Source organism: Mauremys reevesii, linkage group 7, assembly GCF_016161935.1.
Source record: "Mauremys reevesii isolate NIE-2019 linkage group 7, ASM1616193v1, whole genome shotgun sequence".
Taxonomy (NCBI): domain Eukaryota; kingdom Metazoa; phylum Chordata; order Testudines; family Geoemydidae; genus Mauremys; species Mauremys reevesii.
In genome coordinates this window covers 12,409,111-12,429,929 of record NC_052629.1, presented here as the reverse complement: position 1 = coordinate 12,429,929, position 20,819 = coordinate 12,409,111, and the positions used below count along the sequence as shown (strand labels likewise).

The following is a 20,819-nucleotide window of genomic DNA, read 5'->3' as shown; positions in this document are numbered from 1 at the left end:
TTGCCCCTTCCAGCAGATTGCAGAGCCATTAAGGTCTTCTAGTGTCTTTCCAATTTGTCTAACTAGCAGTGTTTGCTATGAGATTGTAAGTGCAAGGGAGATAAAAATATTGTAAAAATAATCATTTTGTCTCTCCCCCTCCCTCTCATTTTTCACTGTTTATGACAGCCCTGTCAGATATGTCTGCACTTAAAAATCTGTTTGGTCCTAGCCACTGGATTGGGACTCGGGAGATCTGAGTTCTAATTCCTGGCTCTGTTGTTCACCTGGTGGGTGACCTGAGGCAAGTCACTTTGCCTTTCAGTGTCTGCTTTCCCTCCCATCCTTTGTCTGTCTTGTCTATTTAGATTGTAAACTCTTTGGGGCAGGGACTGCGTCTTCCTGGGTTTGTACAGCCCCTAGCACAGTGAGGCCTTGATCTCAAAATACCAGTAAAAATGGTTGTGCCTCTTGTCTCTCTTTCTCCTCATCCAATGCCACAAACAGTTACTCTGTGTGGAGAGGGTCAGCCAAGCTCAACACTCGTAAGAAATATCTAATAATGCCAGGGCTCAGCCATTGTTTTCTATAATGGGTGCCAAATGCTGTGACCTTGTCTGCCCATGTAGGACAGCTGTAGGCAACAGTGGTTGGGGGTGTGGGGGGACAGTCATATTTGACATGTCGGTGTCAAACAAGGCAGATTAAGCATGGACCCAGGTTTAAATAAAAGCTAGAATGGAACATTTCTTTGCTTGTTATTTTTGCCCTTTCCTGTATTAAAGACAGAGATTTTTTCCCTTCCTCACCGTACCCTCATTTCTTATAAAAATGATGGTAGTAACTGGAGCTTCACAACCTTTTAATGTGTTTAAATGTCACAACCTCCACATAAGGTAGGGAAATAGTATCCTCACTGTCACTGACTTGCTCAAGGTCATACAGGAAGTCTGAAGCAGAGCAGGGAATGGAACCCATGCATCAAGTACCCCAACCACTGAAGTATCTTTGCTCTCACATCTTGCTTGTGAAGTCATCACAGCTCTGGGTATCCTGTTTCAGAATTGATGGTTAGACATCCTATATTAAAAAAGTAAATGTCCTTCCCTGTGTTACTGATATCTTTCCCTGTGTTACCAGACGCATTAACACTGAAGGAGAGAACTTTCCATATCTACTTACCTTTCACCATTACTGCTGTGTGTTGATCATCTTTTTACATTTTCACCCAGCTTTTAAAGTGGAAGTGGAGGCTTATGTTTCCAATCGGTCTTTCTCCTTCGCACGTGCACTGACATAATCCTGCATTGTTCCTTTGCAAGCAAAAAAAAACACAACCCCAAAACCCATTTTTATCAACATTACAGAAGAAATGGTAACACTTTCTGAATATTAAGCTTTTCTGAAGCCTGTGTTCTCATTTGAGGTGGTTTAAAGTGCCTCACTTGAATTACTGGTACATTTAAAGGCCCAATCTGGAAAACACATATGGAAGTATGTGAATTTACTCAGATGTTTCCATTGATTTTACATGTGTAAGTAATTGCTAGATTGGGTTCTATTTTAGGGTAATTGAGAGCATAATTTGATATGTTTTACTTTTTAGCCAGTACCTATCTTTTGGTCCTAAACTACCTGACACCATTCATCCTTTTCACAGTTTTCTCTATTGCTAATGCTGACTGATTCAGCAGCAACAGCCTGATCCCAGGCCTTCGTTGTTCAATGGGGTTTGGATCAGGCTGCAGATAAGCTTATGTTGTAGGGTACTTCATGAACAAATCATGAATATATTTTTTGTTCTTTCTCGCTGGCAGAATGGTTAATACTTTTTTCTCAAGAATTGTTATTTAGAGTTTGGATAACAATCTCGGTCAGATTATAACAACATTTTGGGCCTTTTAAAAGTAATCTTTGAGATTAATTTTTTCAAAAGGCAAAAGCTTAACAGACCAGGGGTTTAGCACTGGCTGCAATACAGCTTTTAATTAGCTCTCCAACACCAATAAGGCTGTGACTAATTTTTTTTAGCCTTAGAACCTCTTTCTTTTATATCACAAATTCTCTGATCTACAAACATTCACACTAATGGAGAAGGGAAAAAATTAGGAGCCAGAACCTCGGCTGGTATCAGTTGGCATAGCTCCACTGATGTCATCTTATTGGGAAGGAAACTGCAGTGGAGATACACTGATTTACACCAGCTGAGGATCTGGCCCCTAGCTATTATTTCCAAAGCTTGTTAAATACAGTTGTCTGGAGATAATAAATGTTACTCCTTGAGCCAACATACTTTCATTCCCCAAAGCAATAGGCATTTGCTTAATCGACAAAATGCTAGTAGAAGAAGAGAATTACAGAACAGTTAACTAAAGAGAGAATTTTAATAAGTGCTATTTTGTTTCTTGGCAATGGAAAACATATGACAGAAGAGTGGCTGCCAAAGTCTTATCTATGTGTTATCCACTTGTGATCCCTTGTTTGGCGCCTGAGTTCAGAGCCAACGCAGGGGAAAGCAATCTGTATCAGTGAGTTCCCAGGCAGCATTGAGGTGTGGAAAAGCACAGAGGGATGTTGCAAATTTTTGTTGCAGTATTACAGTATTTTTTTTAAAAAACAATAGAACAATAAACTAAATCCCTATATTCAGTGAAACAGAAGATGAGCATTTTAGTCTTGGGGATGGTTTAGAGTTCTAAGGTATCAGGAGTGGAATACATGGATTTCCTGGAATCACAGGTTCAAATCCCAGAAGAGCTGACTCAGCCCTTCAGCCTTCTTAGGTAGATAAAATGAATAGCCTGCAGTTTACTCCTTGCTTGACTGATTATTCTCTAATAGGAAGGACCAGGATCCCTGGGTTCTTTGATCAGGTCTGCCACTAACACACTGTGTGATCTTGGGAAAGTCACTTGCATTCTCTAGACAACATTTTCAAGCCTAGTTGCCTACATTTAGGCATCTTAATAGAAGAGGCCTGAATTTTTGCAAAGGTGCTGAGCACTTGCATCTTCCATAGATTTGTAGGTAGTCTGCACTTCAAAAAAAATCAGGAGCCTAAGTACAGATTGAGAAGCCTAACTTTCAGCAGCCCAACTTGAAAATTTTGGCCTCGATGCCTCAGTTTACGTATCTGTTTAATGGAGACCGTAATGGTGACCCACCTCATTGGAATGTTGCAAGGCTTAATTATTGTTTTTAAAACACTTTGAGATCCTTGGATGGAACGTTTCCTCTAAGAATAGAATTTTCTAATGTGTTCTTGGCCAAAATTCTGTTTAGTGAGCTGTTTATGAGCAGGCATCTGCACTACACTTTGGAGGTGACTGAATATCAGTGATGCTATATTAAAATAGGCGTCCTTGATATCCCAGCTATAGTTTAAGTGCCCTGGGATCCATTAGGTTGAAAGGTTCTATATTAATGTAAAATATTATCATTAGGATGCAGGTAGTAAAGCACAGGAAATGAGTATCTGTCTGACATTTTTTAATGTATCTAAATTGTCTAAACAGTTTTATTATTCCAAAGTACTAAAATATGTGGTCATCATGGTTCTAAGCACTCACATTTGAAAATGTTTGCTGTAGAAAAAAATCTACCGCAACTACTGTAAATGTTATCTTCTAATGTACATCTGAGAGATGCACAGTCAGTGAGGCAGTGATGTTACAGAAGTCGGAGAATGTTCTAGAACGGTGGTTCTCAAAGTCGGTCCGCCGCTTGTTCAGGGAAAGCCCTTGGTGGGCCGGGCCGGTTTGTTTACCTGCTGCGTCCGATAGACCCTCCTTCATTAGTGAGAGCAGCAAGACCAGCAAATGACAGGATGTTAATTAGAATCAGATCCTTCCTTAGTGCTTCTGCCAATAGCCTCCTTCACCTCATAAGCATGGCTGCAGACTGGCTGTCAATAGTTCTCTTCATGTGTTGCTTTCAGGGATGATCCCCTAGAACAGTGGTTCTCAAAGCTGGTCTGCCACTTGTTCAGGGAAAGCCCCTGGTGGGCTGGGCTGGTTTGTTTACCTGCCACGTCCGCAGGTTTGGCCGACTGCAGCTCCCTCTGGCCGCAGTTCACCGCTCCAGGCCAATGCGGGCTGCGGGAGGTGGCGCGGGCCGAGGGATGTGCTGCCGCCCCCCCCAGCACTGCTTTACCGCATTATATCCGAATTTGCGTTATATTGGGTCGCATTATATCGAGGTAGAGGTGTATATTACATCCAGAAAAACCTATAAGGTTGCAGAATTAAGCACTCCAAAGATTTGCTTGTGCAGCCTTAATTGGGCCTCACTATGCATATGACAGTCTTTAATTTCAGTTCCACTGTCTCACTCTACTTCTCCCCATCCTCAGTTCTCCATGTTCCCCATTCCTCATCAGGCCTCTGTCTTCTAAGTCAGGCCGTTCGCTTCTCCTCCTTGCTTAACAGAGGTGCCAGCAGCAGCAGAAGAGAGAGAGAGAGAGATTCTTCCTGCTTGCAGTTCTAGCACCTGGCACCACAATGTCCCTGAGTGGCAATTGCAAGGAAAGTCCTGTTCAGCCCATGCAGCCCTGGGATGGAGCATGCTCAATGACTCTGTGGCAATGATGCATGTTCAGTCTGGTCACACGGTGTTGTGTGGGCCTGGAGCATGCTTATTACAGACACAATTTTCAGAGAACTAGAGCCAAACTCTAACACAGGGGTAGGCAACCTATGGCACGCGTACCAAAGGCGGCACATGAGCTGATTTTCAGTGGCACTTACACTGAATTTAATTTTAAATGAAGCTTCTTAAACATTTTAAAAACCGTATTTACTTTACATACAACAATAGTTTAGTTATATATTATAGATTTATAGAAAGAGATCTTCTAAAAACGTTAAAATGTATTACTGGCATGCGAAATCTTAAATTAGAGTGAATAACCACTTCAGAACGGTTGCTAGCAAGTCTCTACTGAGCATGTGCAAGCCATAATTTTTTCAAGGGCTTGTAATTTGGCCAAATTTGAATGATTTTTCATGGGAACAGTAGAAAGCACATCCCTGACATCAGGGTGACGTTCCTGCCAAATTTCAAGTCCCTGCTCCAAAGCATTGAGCTAGAGCTGCTAAAATAAATTCTGACAACTAATTTGTTAATATGGACAAAACAATGTATTTTTCCCTCATCTGTTTCTTGGCTAAACAGCTAAACTATTTTTGCTGAAAAATTCCATAAAGATCATCCTGAAACAGATACTCAACATGGAAAACTTCAGCCCAAATTATTAAAGTTTGACAGAGTTATAAGCACCTATAAATTTGCTAACTTGTATGACAGTCCATTATATACGTCTGTTTCCCTCTGAGATGAGCATTTCAGGGGGCCAGTTACAGGGATTTTTGTGGAAAGGTTCTTGGGTACTGTTAAGTGTAAGAGATTGTCTACTGGGCCAGTAAGTACTGTCCCCTCTTACATGCTGTATAAAGTACTCTCTTGGGTGCATTAATTATGTCCTATAATAATATGATAGAATCATTGCTAGTGCTGTTTTGTGAGCAGGCTCAGATGTGTAATACGCCTCTACCCTGATATAACGTGACCCGATATAACACGAATTTGGATATAACGCAGTAAAGCAGTCCGTCAGATCAAAGCAAGTTCGATATAATGTGGTTTCACCTACAACGCGGTAAGATTTTTTGGCTCCTGAGGACAGCGTTATATCGGGGTAGAGGTGTATATAGATATAGATTTTTATCAAATCATTTTAGGGACAGAGGGACCAAAGCTAAAAAGAGAAGAGTATGGCCAAGTGGACAGGTCACAAGGCTGGGCACCAGAATTCAGTCATCTGAATGGCGACCCTCATACACACTGAAGAGTCTCCCTGTGTACTTATGTATCCCTCCTCACTGTAGCACACTTCTTCGACGGGGGCGGCTTCACCCGTTTTGCCGACTGGCGGTTCATCCACTGTGCCCGGCTCAACTGCGTCCCTCTCAACGGAGCTGTCCACCACGGGAACCGAGACAAGCGTTGCAGGAAGTGCGGCTACTCCAACGAGATGCTGCCCCACGTCCTGTGCAGCTGCAAACCCCACTCCAGAGCCTGGCAGCTGCGCCATAATGCCATCCAGAACTGCCTGGTGAAAGCCATCACACCACGCCTGGGGGAGATCTCCGTGAACTGCGCCATCTCCGGTACCGACAGCCAGCTACGACATGATGTCGTCGTCACCGACGAGGCCCAGAAAAAGATCATCCTCGTCAATGTCATGGTCTCCTTTGAGAACAGGACCCCGGCATTTTGCGAAGCCCGAGGTCGTAAGCTGGAAAAGTACGCCCCCCTGGCCGACACCCTGAGAGTGAAGGGCTACGAGGTGCAGATGGACGCCCTGATTGTCGGAGCCCTGGGCACCTGGGACCCCTGCAACTAGCATGTGCTGCTGACCTGCGGGATCGGTTGATGCTACGCATGGCTCATGTGCCACCTCATGGTCTCAGACACCATCCGATGTTCCAGGGACATCTACATCGAGCACATCACCGGCCACCGACAGTACCAGGAAGCGTGAGCCAGAGGGACATCGTTCTTCGACTATGAGAAAGGGACCAAGAGACTTTCTCCATTGGATCATATGAACTGGAACCATAAACTCCCTGAACATTAAATCTCACCAAATGAGGGTCAATCCATCCCCATCATCATATCCACTCATTATACTTCACACCCGAACAAAGCCACTTTATGAACTTCATTCCCTCATAGCTCAATGTCTGTACTTTGACCCATCAACTGTTTACCCCCAATCGGGGATATTGCAGATTATGTATTCCTTATGCCACCCGATCTTAAACCAAATTTTGCACCCTTGATAATCTGTATGTTATTCCCTGATAACCAGAAACTTCTATGCTTAAACTTTGTACCCTTCACTTTTTTTTAACATCAAAGTAATAAAATTTTTAAATCCGAGAGTCTGTTCCTAAAAGCTGCTAAAACATAAAGTGTGGCAAGGGCCCAGCGCCTCCTGGGATTGGGAATTCCCAATCTCTTTAAATGGGGATAATTATCCTTGGCTACCTCACAAGGGTGGTGCTGAGGATTAATTAGTTAATGTGTGTGAAGTGCTTTGATGATTAAAAAGGGCAGTGGGAGAGACGCCTCCCTCTCTTCCCCACCCACTCAAACATTTCTGCTGGGATAATCATTTTCAGACAAACACATAAAAGCCTGAAGTGAGTGAACGCCCTGTCCTGGGTTGTACTAACATTCACATGGTGTCAGAAAACAGCACATGAAGTCAGTAGGGAAGAATGGCAGACAGAGTAAAAGGCATAGAGACCAAATTGTGTGTGTGAAAGTGTATGCGTAAGAGAGAGCCTGTCTATGTATTTCACCATACAGCTGAGAAGATGCTAGTTCAGTGAGAAAAAATGAAGTTGAGAGTTCAGGAAATTAAATGTCTGATCTAGTTTTAGTAGCAGAGAATTAAGCATCATTGGTCAAAATCTGGATTTATCTGCTCCTACTCAGAATATGTTTGTGTATTTTTTGGCATCTTTTCAAAACATGCTTAGAGGGGAAGTGGCAGCAGAGCACTCGCCCACCGTGTTTTGGTGCCAGGTGGGTTAGGGTGGGAGTCTATAAGATGTACACAGGTAATTTGGCTTGTACTCTAGGTTGGGATGGGTAGGACTGGGGACAGAATTTCCCATGATCCCCACCGTACACAGACCCTCTTTCTCCCCCTTGCCTAGGGGATAATGTGGTGGAGATGAAGCCAGACAACTCTGCAGACTCTTGGAGTAGAACAGGTGGTGGCCAGGTCTATTGTTTATAATCAGCTTTTAAGGTGATTTAGGATCTTTTTGGATGCAAGCCGCTATATAGAAGGAAGCTGTTACCACTGTTACACTAGTTTCTCTTTCTCCCAGATGAGCAGTAAGATGGAAACTGTAATGCATTTGAAAGGTGCACTGTACCAGCATCCAGAATGACTAAGTGATTTAAAGAGGAAAATTCTCACTCTTCCTTTAAATTGTTTGGGAGACCAGGCACTTCCTGTTTGACAGGGCCACTCCCTTCAGAGCTACTCAGTCCACAAAATATTAGGAGTAAAACCAGTGGGAGAGCCATCTCTCTGAAGGATCCCAGTCTTTCCTCCAGCTTCCTCTACAGTCAGAGGAGCTGTAACTTATGAGCTGTGGAAACGTTACTGCTTGAGAGCACAAATGGAACTACAACTACCAGTACATCACAGCTCTGGAAATTGCAAAGGTTTGTCCCAAGGAAACATCTCATGATAAATTGCATAGTTTAAATTGTACAAGGGACATTGCTCTTAATTTTTACAGACAGGAAACAGACTGAGGAAGTTCTATTGAACAGAACTAGGGATATACATTAATTAAGCTTTCTTTTTTTAGTGTGTCTTGCTGGAATCTTTAAACCACTGATCCCTTTCGTAGCCCTGCTGTTTTTTATCACAGCTATTATATGGCTGGACTCTGAGTTGTGTATCTGAGTTTTCTCCCTTAAACCAGCTCTTTAATGGGATATTGAACAGCTGTCACTGATAGCAACACTTTCCCCTCGTGCATAGGTGTTGGAAGTATTATTACTATAGATATGATGCAGACTGCCGGCATGTACCTGCTTGTTAAGAGTTACTAAGAGATGAGTCTCCCTGGACTCTATTTAGGAATAGCAAACGAAAGTTGGCTCAGCAATAGCTCTTGCTGATAAGGTGTAACATACAGATATCTGCTTCCTTTTTGGTATGCACAAAGAGACTTGCTACTCACAAACAGTAACCTATTAGTCACTGCCTTCTCCAGCCCAGAACCCTATTAAAGGGCAAGGTGTGCGTGTAGATTTTAAAAATATATGCTAAGCATTCTTACTTAACACCCCTTCTGGGTGGCCTCTTGGTAACTGTTCAGCTGTGTTTGTGCAAGATGTTCTGCCTGGGCAGTGACATGGAGCTTCACACTTGAGGAATAAGAGCTGGCAGGGTTGGGACCTTGGACTGTAAACTTTTCTGGGCATGGACTGCCTTTATTTGTACCAAACCATGGTGCTTAACAAATAATAAATCACCAGTGTGCTCCTTTCACAGATGTTGTTTGTGGGACTGAGGCTCTAAAGAGTGTGTGTGTATGTACATATATCATATATTAAAATACACCTCGACCTCGATATAACACTGTCCTCGGGAGCCAAAAAATCTTACCGCGTTATAGGTGAAACTTGCTATCGAACTTGCTTTGATCTGATGGCGTGCACAGCCCCGCCCCCCCAGAGCACTGCTTTACTGCATTATATCCGAATTCGTGTTACATCGGGTCGCGTTATATTGAGGTAGAGGTGTAGTGTGCCTTTGTGTGCCTGTGTATATATACTGCTCTCCTCCCTGAGCAGGTATGTTGGGAGTAGGTGGAGCCTTGGATCAGGGCCGGCTCTAGGTTTTTTGCTGCCCCAAGCAAAAAAAATTTTGGCTGCCCCCCGTCCCAGCCCTGGGCTCCCCCCCGCACCCCCTTGCTGCCCCAGTCCTGGGCTCTCCCCCACACATCCCCTGCCTCCCCAGCCCTGGGCTCTCCCCACCCCCCCCCCCACCTGCACCCTCCTTCCACCGCAGCCCTGGGTCACTGGTAACTCGCTCCCAGGGCGAGTCATTCAGCAGGAATTTTGGATGTGCACAGAACACAGACAGGATTGGTTCCCATATGGTTACAGAGCTGCAGTAAAGTGGAACAATTTTCAGCTTGTGTGATTGGAGGATATCTGGATGCATATTATAAGACTGTCCTCCATAAATGAGGAAAAGTTGAGGTGCCTTTATTATTCTTTTGTTCCACTCTTTCTTTCTATGGGGAATTTGCCAGTGCAATATCACTGTCTTCCTTTTAAACAAACAAACAAACAAAAAAAGCAATGGCTGTTGAAAATAGCAATTCCAGTCCTAATAACCACTGGGAAGCATTTCTTGCTCAATTTTATCTTACTTTTTCTACAGCACATTCCAGTGGATCAGTATATTTGATTTGGGAGAAATGAAGTAGCAGCTGCCCAAATTGAGCTTGAGCACTCCTGAATTTTGAGGTGTTCAAATCTGGAGGGCAGGTGCTGTGTGTGTGTGTGGGGGGGCTGTGGGCTCCGCAGGGCAGCACGGCAGCATGTATGCAGCAGCGTGTCTGGCGCTGCACGGAGCCAGACACTCTAGTCTGAGTGGCACGGTAAGGGGGCTGGGCGGTTGGAGAAGGGGTAAGGGGTTCTGGGGGGCAGTCACGGGACAGAGAGCAGGGGGTTGGAGGGTGGAAGTTCGGGGGCAGTCAGGGACAGGGAGCAGGAGGGTTGGATGGGGCGGAGGTTCTGGGGGGCAGTCGGGACAGGCAGCAGTTGGATAGGCATGGGAGTCCCAGGGGTTTGTCAGGGGACAGGTAGGGGGTGGGGTCCCAAGGGGCAGTTAGGGGCAGGGGTCCCGGGAAGGGGCAATCAGGGGATAAGGACCAGCGGCGCTTAGATAGGGGCAGGGGTCCCGGGAGGGGGTGATCAGGGGACAGGGTGCGGGGGGGGGGAGTTGGATGGGTTGGGGTTTCTGTGGGGGTAGTCGGAGGGAGTGGATGGTAGCAGGGTGGGGCGTCCCTCCCCCTGGAGGTCCTGTTTTTTGAATGTTGAAATATGGTCTCCCTACCATTCACAGCACCCACAGCACGCTGCCGCATGAGGTCCCCCCCTTCCTTTCCAGTTGGTAGTGGCCAAGGGAATGCTGGGAAATGTAGTTCTTTCCCTGCTCCAGGGCTGGCTCTATAGGCAGGGAGCTAACCAAGAAACTACAGCTCCCAGAGCCCCCTGTTGGTTCTCAGCTCCCATGCCGCCCCTGCAAATGGGCTGCCCCAAGCAGGTGCTTGCTTTGCTGGTGCCTAGAGCCGCCCCTGCCTTGGATCCAGCTCTCCATTCATTGGCTAGTGCGGTTGTACTGGCCTATGGGGATAGTAATCTACAATCTGGGACAATAGATTAAAACCTTTGTTCTCCCATTGCGCCAGTCAGAAGGGAATCATGATTTCCTTCCCTGCACTGCTGCTGGGTCAGTGTACCTATACACTATTGATTAGTCAGGAGGACTAGAAGGAAATTGATGAGTAAAAAACCTAATTTATATGGTTACTGTTTATTGTCTTTGGTTTTCATCATTTCACTTAGCTGGGGAGTAAAAACAAATTAGTCTGTTTTATTTCTGTCATGTTTTTCTCACAGGTCCTCATGCACTAGCAAAATAGTTCAGAGTTTGTTTTACAAAACTTCTCTTTTGAATCTGAATTCCCTGACCTCCTTTTGCTTTAGTGACAATCCAGTAAGCAGGTAAGGAAAATTTGAAGATTTTTGAAAGTCCCATAGGGAAAAGTTCTGTAAGGCTTTGGAATCCACAGAAAGCATCATTGCAAAATTATAATAGGTTGATTATGTAGCTCACCCATAGTTAAAGGGAAAAAACTGGAAGCTGCCAAGCTAATTCCAGATTGAAAAATATGCATGACATATGTTTATAACGTAAGGGTTTCCGCTGATAAACCCTATGCCGGTTAGCACCTCTTTTAACTGATTCATCTGAAAATATCTCACTAGTGCTAGAAGCTCATGAATCAGTTTTTGTTAGCAGAATTTTTCAGTCTTTTTTAAATTAGCTTTTTATTTGCTTAATTATGGACCCGATCCTGCATCATATTAGGAAAAGATGCCATTGAAATGGAATAACATGTTACAAGCATGTGACTTACCAAAACAGATGGTGAATGGCGAGTGTTTTGACACTGACCATTTCTATGGTTCCCTGTAAATCTATCAGATATACAGTGATGAGCATAGTACAAGTGGAAGAAAATTAGCTTTTCCTTTGGGATTGAGGGGGCTTCTTTGTGTTTTGCTTCCTAATTATAAATCTATTGTTTTTGTCATACTCATCTGTTTAAATAAAATAGAAAAGTTGAAAATGTCCATTGTGGAAATAGGAGCCTAGATACCAGGGTGATTGGCACATCATAAATAACTGGAGGGAGAGGAAATCTCTGAACAAAGGGGGTAGCAAAAAGAGTTAACAGTAAGTTGTCTCCTGTAGCACAGTGAGAGCCACTTCCAGCTTATATATTTTTAAAAAGTAATTGGAGGATAAAAATAAAAATAGATCTCAAAAGTAGCCACTCCTGCATGTTAACTATACAGTAGCCTATGGCTGGCACAGCCTTACTTGGAACAATGCACATCAATTTACTGGAACTCAGGGTGGTCCATCGGGCCTGCAATACCTTCCTCCCACTCATCCGATCCAAACATGTTCAGATAATGTCAGACAATATGACAACAGTATTTTCTATAAACAAGCAATGGAGAATGCTGGCCTGGGAACATTTGCCTCTCAGGTGAACAGGAAGCTTCCTGGGTATTGCTCCAGTGCAGCCCGGGGCAAAGACTTGTTGGGTGATGTCCTTCTGATGTTGTGGAAGGATCGCCTGGGGTATGCTTTCCCTCCAATTCCTTTCATATCACAGGTTCTACAGAAGATCTGCCAAGACAGAGTTAAAGCCATCCTCATTATGCCCAACTGACCAAGAAGACAGTTCTGATTCACGGATCTGTTGAAGCTCAGTGCAACCACCCATGAACATCCCCACTTTGCTGGACCTTCTAACACAACACAGGGGCAAGTTCACACACTCCAATCCAGGGCCACTTCCACGCGGGAGCAGCCCATCCTTAACCAAAGTAGAAAAGCATTTTTCCACTTGGACTCATCAATGCAATTTGTCTTCAGACTCCATTGAAATCCCTAATTATCTTTGAGTATCTACTTAACCTTAAGTCTTCAGGTCTTGCGTTCAGTTCCCTGTGGGTGCTTTTAGTAGCAATCAGCGCTTTCCATCTTCCAGTGGATAACTGTACGATCTTCACTCACCCTGTCACAACTAGACTTTTGAACGACATTCTCAGATCCTTTCCACTAGTGTGAAGTTCACACCTCAGTGTGGCCTCAATTTTGTTTTTCACCTCTCAGTACGACTCCCTTTGAGCTGCTGATCACATGCTCTATGGTGGCCTTTTTGGCAGCTATCACATTGGCCAGAAGAGTCAGTGAACTGGGAGTGCTTATGGCAGGCCAACCATATACTACCTTCATCCTATATGTCATAAAGAAAAGGTCTTGCTACGCTCCCACCCCAGATTCATACCTAAGGTAGTTTCTGAGTTTCATCAGAGTCAGGTAATCTACTTACCTATATTTTCCTAAAACACATGCCTCGGAAAAGGAGAGAAGACTACATTCTCTGAACGTCTGGAGGGCTTTGGCCTTTTATCTACAAAGGATATTAGAAAGACAGCTAAACTATTTGTTTCCATAGCAGAGTGACCAGGGGGTTAACCTATACTGGCACAGACACTTTCCAAATGGATCTGGGGTTGTATTACTCTTTGTTAGCAGTTAGCTGGCATTTCTCCCCCCACCCACTGGGTTAAAGGCTCATTCCACTAGGGCTAAGCCACTTCAGCCACATCTCTGAGAGACATACCCATGCTCGAGATACATACGGCAGCTACTTGGAGCTCTTTGCATACCTTCACGAGACGTTATGCCCTGTACAGTCATCAACTGGGATACAACTGTGGAGACAGCAGTGCTACAGTCAGCTGTCACTTCTGTGTCCCCTCACCCACCACATTGTTTGATTACTACTTGTTAATCTCCTCTGTGTGAAATACTCAAAGAAGAAATGGAGGCTACTTACCTGTAGCCAGAGGTTCTTCAAGATGTTTGGTCCCTATCTGTATTCCACTACCCACCTTTTATCCCCCCTGCTGGAGATTGTTTGCACTGCGGTAAGAAAGCAAAACTGGAGAGGCGTCAGCCCACACTGCCCTTTACATCCTTGGTTACGTGCATAAGAAGGGCAACAGTGCATGTGTGGGCCAACAGATACTGCTTGCAAGAAATTCCAGGTGCAAGTGCATGGTGTGCAGGCATATTCCACATGTGGAATATAGATTGGGACCACACATCTCAAAGAATCTCTAGTGACAGGTAAGTAACCTCCATTTTTTCAGGCAAGCAGACTACACCATGGTGTTGGAAATTTTATTTCTATCCCAGTCCACTCAAGCTTGACTCTTCTGGTTTATGATGCCAATAGAGAATCTTTGGTGGCATTGTAGTTGTAAGACCTCATTGCCTCTAATTTATTCTTACTATTATGGCAATTTTGCAAGCTGCTGAGTGCCCTTAATTCTAACTTAAGTCATTGCTATGTGAGGGAGTTCAGGATCAGGCCCTTTAATATAACAACACGTTAGGATAATGCTCATAGTATTTTTCTCTCCAGTTACACTTACATTTTCCAGCAGGGTATAACCTATTTCCAAAAGCAGTAACCCAGACGTATATCTTAAGTTAGAGGCCATCATGAGTTGGGTATAACTAGTACATCATGAACCAACTGTGGTTATCCTGCATACGAAGGGCATATTTCTCCATTTCGGGGTCCTTTCAACTCCTGATTGCGTGTGGTTGTGATTGTGGTTGTGGTTGTTCCTTTCCACCTCTGTGTCATATTGTACTTCTCTATTCATCCTAACTGTCAGGAAAAAACAAATTCTGCATCATATGTTTCTGCTAAGCAAGACAAATGACACTAAAAGACAATAAGCACCATTTACCCCTTGATGACTTAGCTAACGAACAATGCACTGGAGACTTGTGTGAAGGAAACTAAGATCCTCAAAGGTATTTAGGTGCCTAAGGATCTGGGCCCAAATGCCTTACCGGTAAGAGATTAGCATCAGAAATCTGTGGTTGGCTCACTTGTTAGTCAGCTGACCTAGCTGGAAACCTAGAGATTTTATAGCATGTACAAATCGTGAGCCTGGTTCTCTCTCTCTCTCTCTCTCTCTTCCCCTCACCCCCGGCCCCCCATTGTGACTCATTGGCTTCGGTAGATTTTCTCATGATTTCAAAAGGGCAGTTAAACTGGTGTCAGTGTTGACTAGCCTATGGCATGTGAAGATCATTTCAATAGGAAAGAAGTAGACAACTATACCAAACCAATAAGAATTATTATGAAGGATCTTGAAGACAAGATAAGATGGTTTTGCAGGTTGCCATCATTTTAGGTGCTGCCTGATATGCTGCCACCAGCCTATGTCATCCTGTTCCATAAATCTAATTAACTGAATTCACTTGGAAATCTTGACCTGCTCTGTCAACGTGCCTTCCAGGGTCCTGGCTTGTGTTTGCCCTGTATGGAACATGGTTCCTCTATAAAGAAGGGAGCCAATAACATGGACATGATCTTGCTCAGCTATCACTCTTCTGATTTTTTTAAGGTAATGGATCACCGCTGTGTTTGCCCTGCTGATGTGTTAATTACAAGCTAGCACTGCTGACCATGAAAGGAAGGGTTCAGCAGTACTTTAGGATTTATTTAATTACTGGACAGATCTGATGTCATTTTTGGCAGCCTGGAGCAGGGCCCTGATTTCCACCACATAGAAAGGTAACCTCCTATTCTTAGTTTTGTTTTTGACAAACATTGACACAAAGATTGTTTCAGGCCTCTATTGGGCACTTAAGTTAGTGCTTGGAGCACTGAGGAAGTTGTGTGTCCTACCTGTTGCTAACTGCAAGTGTCCTCTCATAAGGGATGCTGGGGAACATGATGATCTTGCTGCACTGATAGGAAACATTTGAGTCTTGTTGTGAGTGGGGCCGGCTCTGGCTTTTTTGCCGCCCCCAAGCATACACAAAAAACAAACAAACAAACAAAAAAACCCACGGGGCAGCCTGAGCAGCAAACCAAAAAAACCCCAACAACCCGTGTGGGGCGTCCGAAGCGGTGAAGCTAAATAAATAAATAAAAAAAATAAACCTGCAGGGCGGCCGGAGCGGCGAAGCAAAAAAAAAGGATTGGAGGGAAGCCACCCCTTAGAATCTGCTGCCCCACGCACAAGCTTGCTCGGCTGGTGCCTGGAGCCGGGCCTGGTTGTGAGGATATGTGTATTAGTCCTTTACCTCTGTAACAGGAAGCCTGTCATGAGGAATGGATGGAGAAGATTCTAGGCAGAAATTGTACAGTGAAGCAGAGAGAGTGGCTTTGGGGACAAAACTGTTTCCTTATTCTAATAAAACTCCTTGTTCAGGAGTGTTTGAATAAAGGGACTTTTTCTGTGTTTCTTTATCACTTGTCACATGACACAATCAGGAGAGAGAGAGCATGTGGTTTGCTTTAATGTATGGTAATGGAAGGGTGGAGCTTCCTTCATTATGTGTCACTTGGAAAGCTCTTGAATAGAACAGCATGTATTTTTATAAAGGAACAAAAAAATGAATCCAGGCGTTGAGAGGACACTCAGGCGTCAGCTCTGCTGATCCTTTCTTCTCACAAATTATTTGTGTTCCAGAGCTGCTGTGAAATCTTCTTTTTCTTGTGGAAAAAACATTTTTACAAAGAGTCTCTACTCTTAACTGAAGAGAAAGGGGTCAAATCCAAGAGAGGGAAAGTAAAGAAAAATATCCAATTAAAGGAATTAATTCTATCCTGTTAATCTCTATTCTTCGTATCACTCGATGCACCTTTTTTGACTGTATGAAAAAAGATCAGTGTACAATATGATAGCTTGATAGGGTGATATCTTGTTGAGCAGTTCCTAAAATTAAGGGCCAATCATGAACAAAACACCACTCAATATGATCTAGTTTTGTTTTTCTGTTTTGTTTTCATTGTTGTTCATTCAGGGGTTTCTTTATTGACTTGAACTTCCTCTGGATGTTTTTGGGGAGAGGAAAAAGCAGGTGGTATATCAGATAGTGAAGAACTGTTGGCTTTTGCGGTGTCCCATCCTTTCTACCTATGCCTTAATCTTGCAGACACTTAGGCATATGTTTAACTTTAAGCAATGGGTGTATTCATGTGCTTCAAGTGAAATGCATTGCAGAATCATAGTTTAGATTTCAAATTCTTTGGGAAAGAGCTGTCTTTATATTGGTATTTTACACAGCACTGATTACATCACTGGTGCTCAAATAATACTGCAAAATCCATCTTCCAATGACGAAAGTGCACTGACCTTCTGTAATTTACAATAGTTTCTTTTCCACTCATTAGGGTTTTTTTTTGTGTGTGTGTGTGCTATCAAAATTTATTGTGCAGTATTCTTGGCATTTCAGATCAATACATTTGGTCTTTAATTACACTGCCTGGAAGTACAGTGCTGAGTCATATAATCTTATTATTGGAACAACCCAACAGGCTCATCCATTAGTGCACACTCTTTCATTTGTGCCCCAAAATAGTTTGGAGTAGGGATTTTTTCCAAGGCAGACTAGACTGAAATACACATTTGAAATGATAAAAAGCAAGGTAAACAGGATTCCATTTAATCAGTATCTATTATCATAACCTGACTATCTTTGCTCTCTTCTTAGTAACAGCAACCAGATTGGTAATGCTTTTGCTCTTCAGGGCCAGAATAATTTAATGATGATAAAAATAGAATTCCCAGAACATAGCATACAGAATGAGTTATCACTGCCTCATGATATAACTTCATCCTTGGAGGCTAAAAGAGCAATTTTAATGTTAAGTAACAGCCAGAATCAGAAAATCATTAAAAGAAAATTTAATAATGAAATACCAGAAAGTAATTAAAAGCAAGGAAAAAAGGTCAGCAGTGTGTTGCACTGTCGTTTTATGTCTAGTTGAGATGTTGCTTTCTGGTGCTCTTAATAGATGAATAAGGTACTTATATGGCTGCCACTACTGTAATGTCTAACTCACCATTTTTGATGTGCTTATTCGCTCAGCTGCCAGCAAGTTAAAAAAGTATGGATTGGCTGAATGGACTATAAGGTGGATAGAAAGCTGGCTAGATTGTTGGGCTCAACAGGTAGTGATCAACAGCTCGATGTCTAGTTGGCAGCCGGTATCAAGCAGAGTGCCTCTGGGGTTGGTCCTGGGGCTGGTTTTATTCAACATCTTTATTAATGATCTGGAGGATGGTGTGGATTGCACCCTCAGCAAGTTCGCAGATGACACTAACCTGGGGGGAGAGGTAGATACGCTGTAGGGTAGGGATAGGATCTAGAGTGACCTAGACAAATCAGAGAATTGGGCCAAAAGAAATCTGATGAGGTTCAACAAGGACAAGTGCAGAGTTCTGCACTTAGGAAGAAAGAATTCTATGCACTGCTACAGGCTGGGGACTGACTGGCTAAGCAGCAGTTCTGCAGAAAAGGACCTGGGGATTACAGTAGACGAGAAGCTGGCTATGAGTCAGCAGTGTGCCCTCGTTGCACGACATATTGGGCTGTATTAGTAGGAGCATTGCCAGCAGATCGAGGGAAGTGATTATTCCCTTCTATTTGACACTGGCAAGGCCACACCTGGAGTACTGTGTACAGTTTTGGGCCACCCAGTACAGAAAGGATGTGGACAAATTGGAGAGAGTCCAGCAGAGGGCAACGAAAATTATTAGGGGGCTTGCGCACGACTTATGAGGAGAGGCTGAGGAAACTGGGGTTATTTAATCTGCAGAAGAGAAGAGTGAGGGGGAATTTGATAGCAGTCTTCAACTACTGGAAGGGGGGTTCCAAAGAGGATGGAGCTTGGCTGTTCTCAGTGGTGGCAGATGACAGAACAAGAAGCAATGGTCTGAAGTTGCAGTGGGGGAGGTCTAGGTTGGATATTAGGAAATGCTGTTTCACTAGGAGGGTGGTGAAGCACTAGAATGGGTTACCTAGGGAGGTGGTGGAATCGCCATCATTAGAGGTTTTTAAGGCCTGGCTTAACAAAGCCTTGGCTGGGGGATGATTTAGTGGGTGTTGGTCCTGCTTTGGGCAGGGGATTGGACTAGATGACCTCCTGTGGTCTCTTCCAACCCTAATATTCTATGATTCTGTGCACACTCCTGTGACATAGGGAAGTGTCATTATCTACATTTTCCAGATGGAGAACTGAGGCACACGCATATTAGGTGATTTGCCCATGTTGTACTGGAAGTCTATGGCAGAGCAGAGAGCTGAATCCAAGTCTCTCAACTCAGTACCCAAACCACTGGGCCATCCTTCCTCTTACCAGCAATGGTTAATAATTTGGGAAGATGAAAACAGAAGGAGTTCTGTGAGGCCATCAAAGACTGAAAACTGATCCAACTTCAATCGCTAGGGCACAGATCCTCAAAATCAATGGGAGTTAGGTACCTAAATATCTTTAACAGGATTTGGGCACTAAATACCTCTGAAGATCTGGGTCTGGGAGTCTTGCCATTGACTTAATAGGGGGTGGGACTGCTGTGTTCCCCGCCCTCCCAATGAGCTGTTCTGGATGCGGCAGTAATTCTCCTAATGGATATTAGCGATGTTCCTCACCAGTAATATTTCATATTGGTGGCTAGGGCCTTTTATCCCCAAAAAGTGCTTCAAAAATTACACATACAGCATCACAGAAATGGAATCACTTTTGTGGCAGCAGGGAGGGATAGCTCAGTGGTTTGAGCATTAGCCTGCTAAACCCAGGGTTATGAGTTCAATCCTTGAGGAGGCCACTAAGAGATCTGGGGCAAAAATTGGTCCTGCTAGTGAAGGCAGGGGGCTGGACTCAATGACCTTTCAAGGTCCCTTCCAGTTCTAGGAGATGGGTATATCTCCAATTATTACCTTAGCCAACCAGTGAACTGTACAGGAATTAGAAATCTTGGCCAAGAACACTCACACAAAGGCCTGTTCTTACCAAAAGTGCTGTGAACTCTTTAAAGTCTATACAGGGTAAACACATATCTCTGTTTTATTGTCTCGTCCAAGAAGGGGCATATTCAGAGACCATTGTAGTTGAGTAGAGAAGTCCAGTATAACTAGCCTCCTTTGGAAATCCCAGCCTAAATTTTGAGCACATGTAAACAGAACTTCAGGTAATCTTCCATCCTCTAGGCATAAACCATCCATTGTCCATCTTGTAATACTGACTGAGAACTAAGTGCACTTCAGTTGTCCAGCTTGGCTTAGAAAATGGATTTCCCTGTCCAAATCTGGATTTTTAAATCTGGGAGGACTCACAACCTTTCAGAGTGAAGACATGTAACACGTAGCCCGATTCTATTGCCTTAACGAGTTTAGGGAAATTCTTTTATAGGGTTTTTTGTTTGTTAATTTTTTTCAATATTTCAGTTGTTGGGTGTGTGACTGGGAGGGGAAATGTGTCCCAAATCTTTAATTTAGATTTAATAAGTAGTGTATTGTATATGAGTGGAATGTATATTGTATGCAATATATTGTGATCTAGGAATGTATTCACAAATAGACTTAATATTTGTCCTCAAGAATATGAAGATTTAATAGAATGTTTGCAATTGCTAAAGATGAATAATTGTGGAACAGAAGTTTATAACTAGTATTTAGCTAAACTAAAATAACTACTTTTTTAAAACAATTATGGATATTTAAGAAGCTAATAAGAATTTACTATGAAAGTACAATCTTTGAGTTATAGTGACATAGTAATTGCCATATTGGATTAGACCATTCATCTCTGTTTCAGTATTTTGTGTCTGACAGTGGCAATTACCATGTACTTTCAAGAAAGTTTCAAAACTCATAAGGTAATGGACAATTATTGAATAACATGCCTAATTTGGAAGTTATTTCTTAGCACTCGGCAGGTGTTTGCGTTATGTCTAAAGCAGGAGGATTGACATTCTGTATAAAATTTGATCCTGGCTAGGGTAGGTACAGATGATGGTGGCAACTACTGCTGATTTGAATAAAAATAAGAGAAAGTGATTGGCTGAAATCTCAAGTGTATGGTTTTAATATTTTTAAAATGTTGACTCAA

The 20,819-nt window shown here is 43.3% G+C and overlaps 1 protein-coding gene across 2 annotated transcripts in view; it reads left to right on the top strand.

Moving 5' to 3' along the window:
* Positions 1–20,819, top strand: part of ABLIM1 (actin binding LIM protein 1) — a 295,428-nt gene that overhangs the window by 57,105 nt on the left and 217,504 nt on the right. Inside the window, exon 1 of one of the 2 annotated variants that reach the window (XM_039546129.1) lies at positions 8,110–8,226. The exons of the other annotated variant lie outside the window; for it this stretch is intronic. Within the exon in view, the coding sequence (XP_039402063.1) occupies positions 8,181–8,226 (46 nt within the window). The 5' untranslated portion in view covers positions 8,110–8,180. Of the gene's footprint in view, positions 1–8,109; positions 8,227–20,819 lie in introns of those variants that run through there. 2 annotated transcript variants of the gene reach the window in all.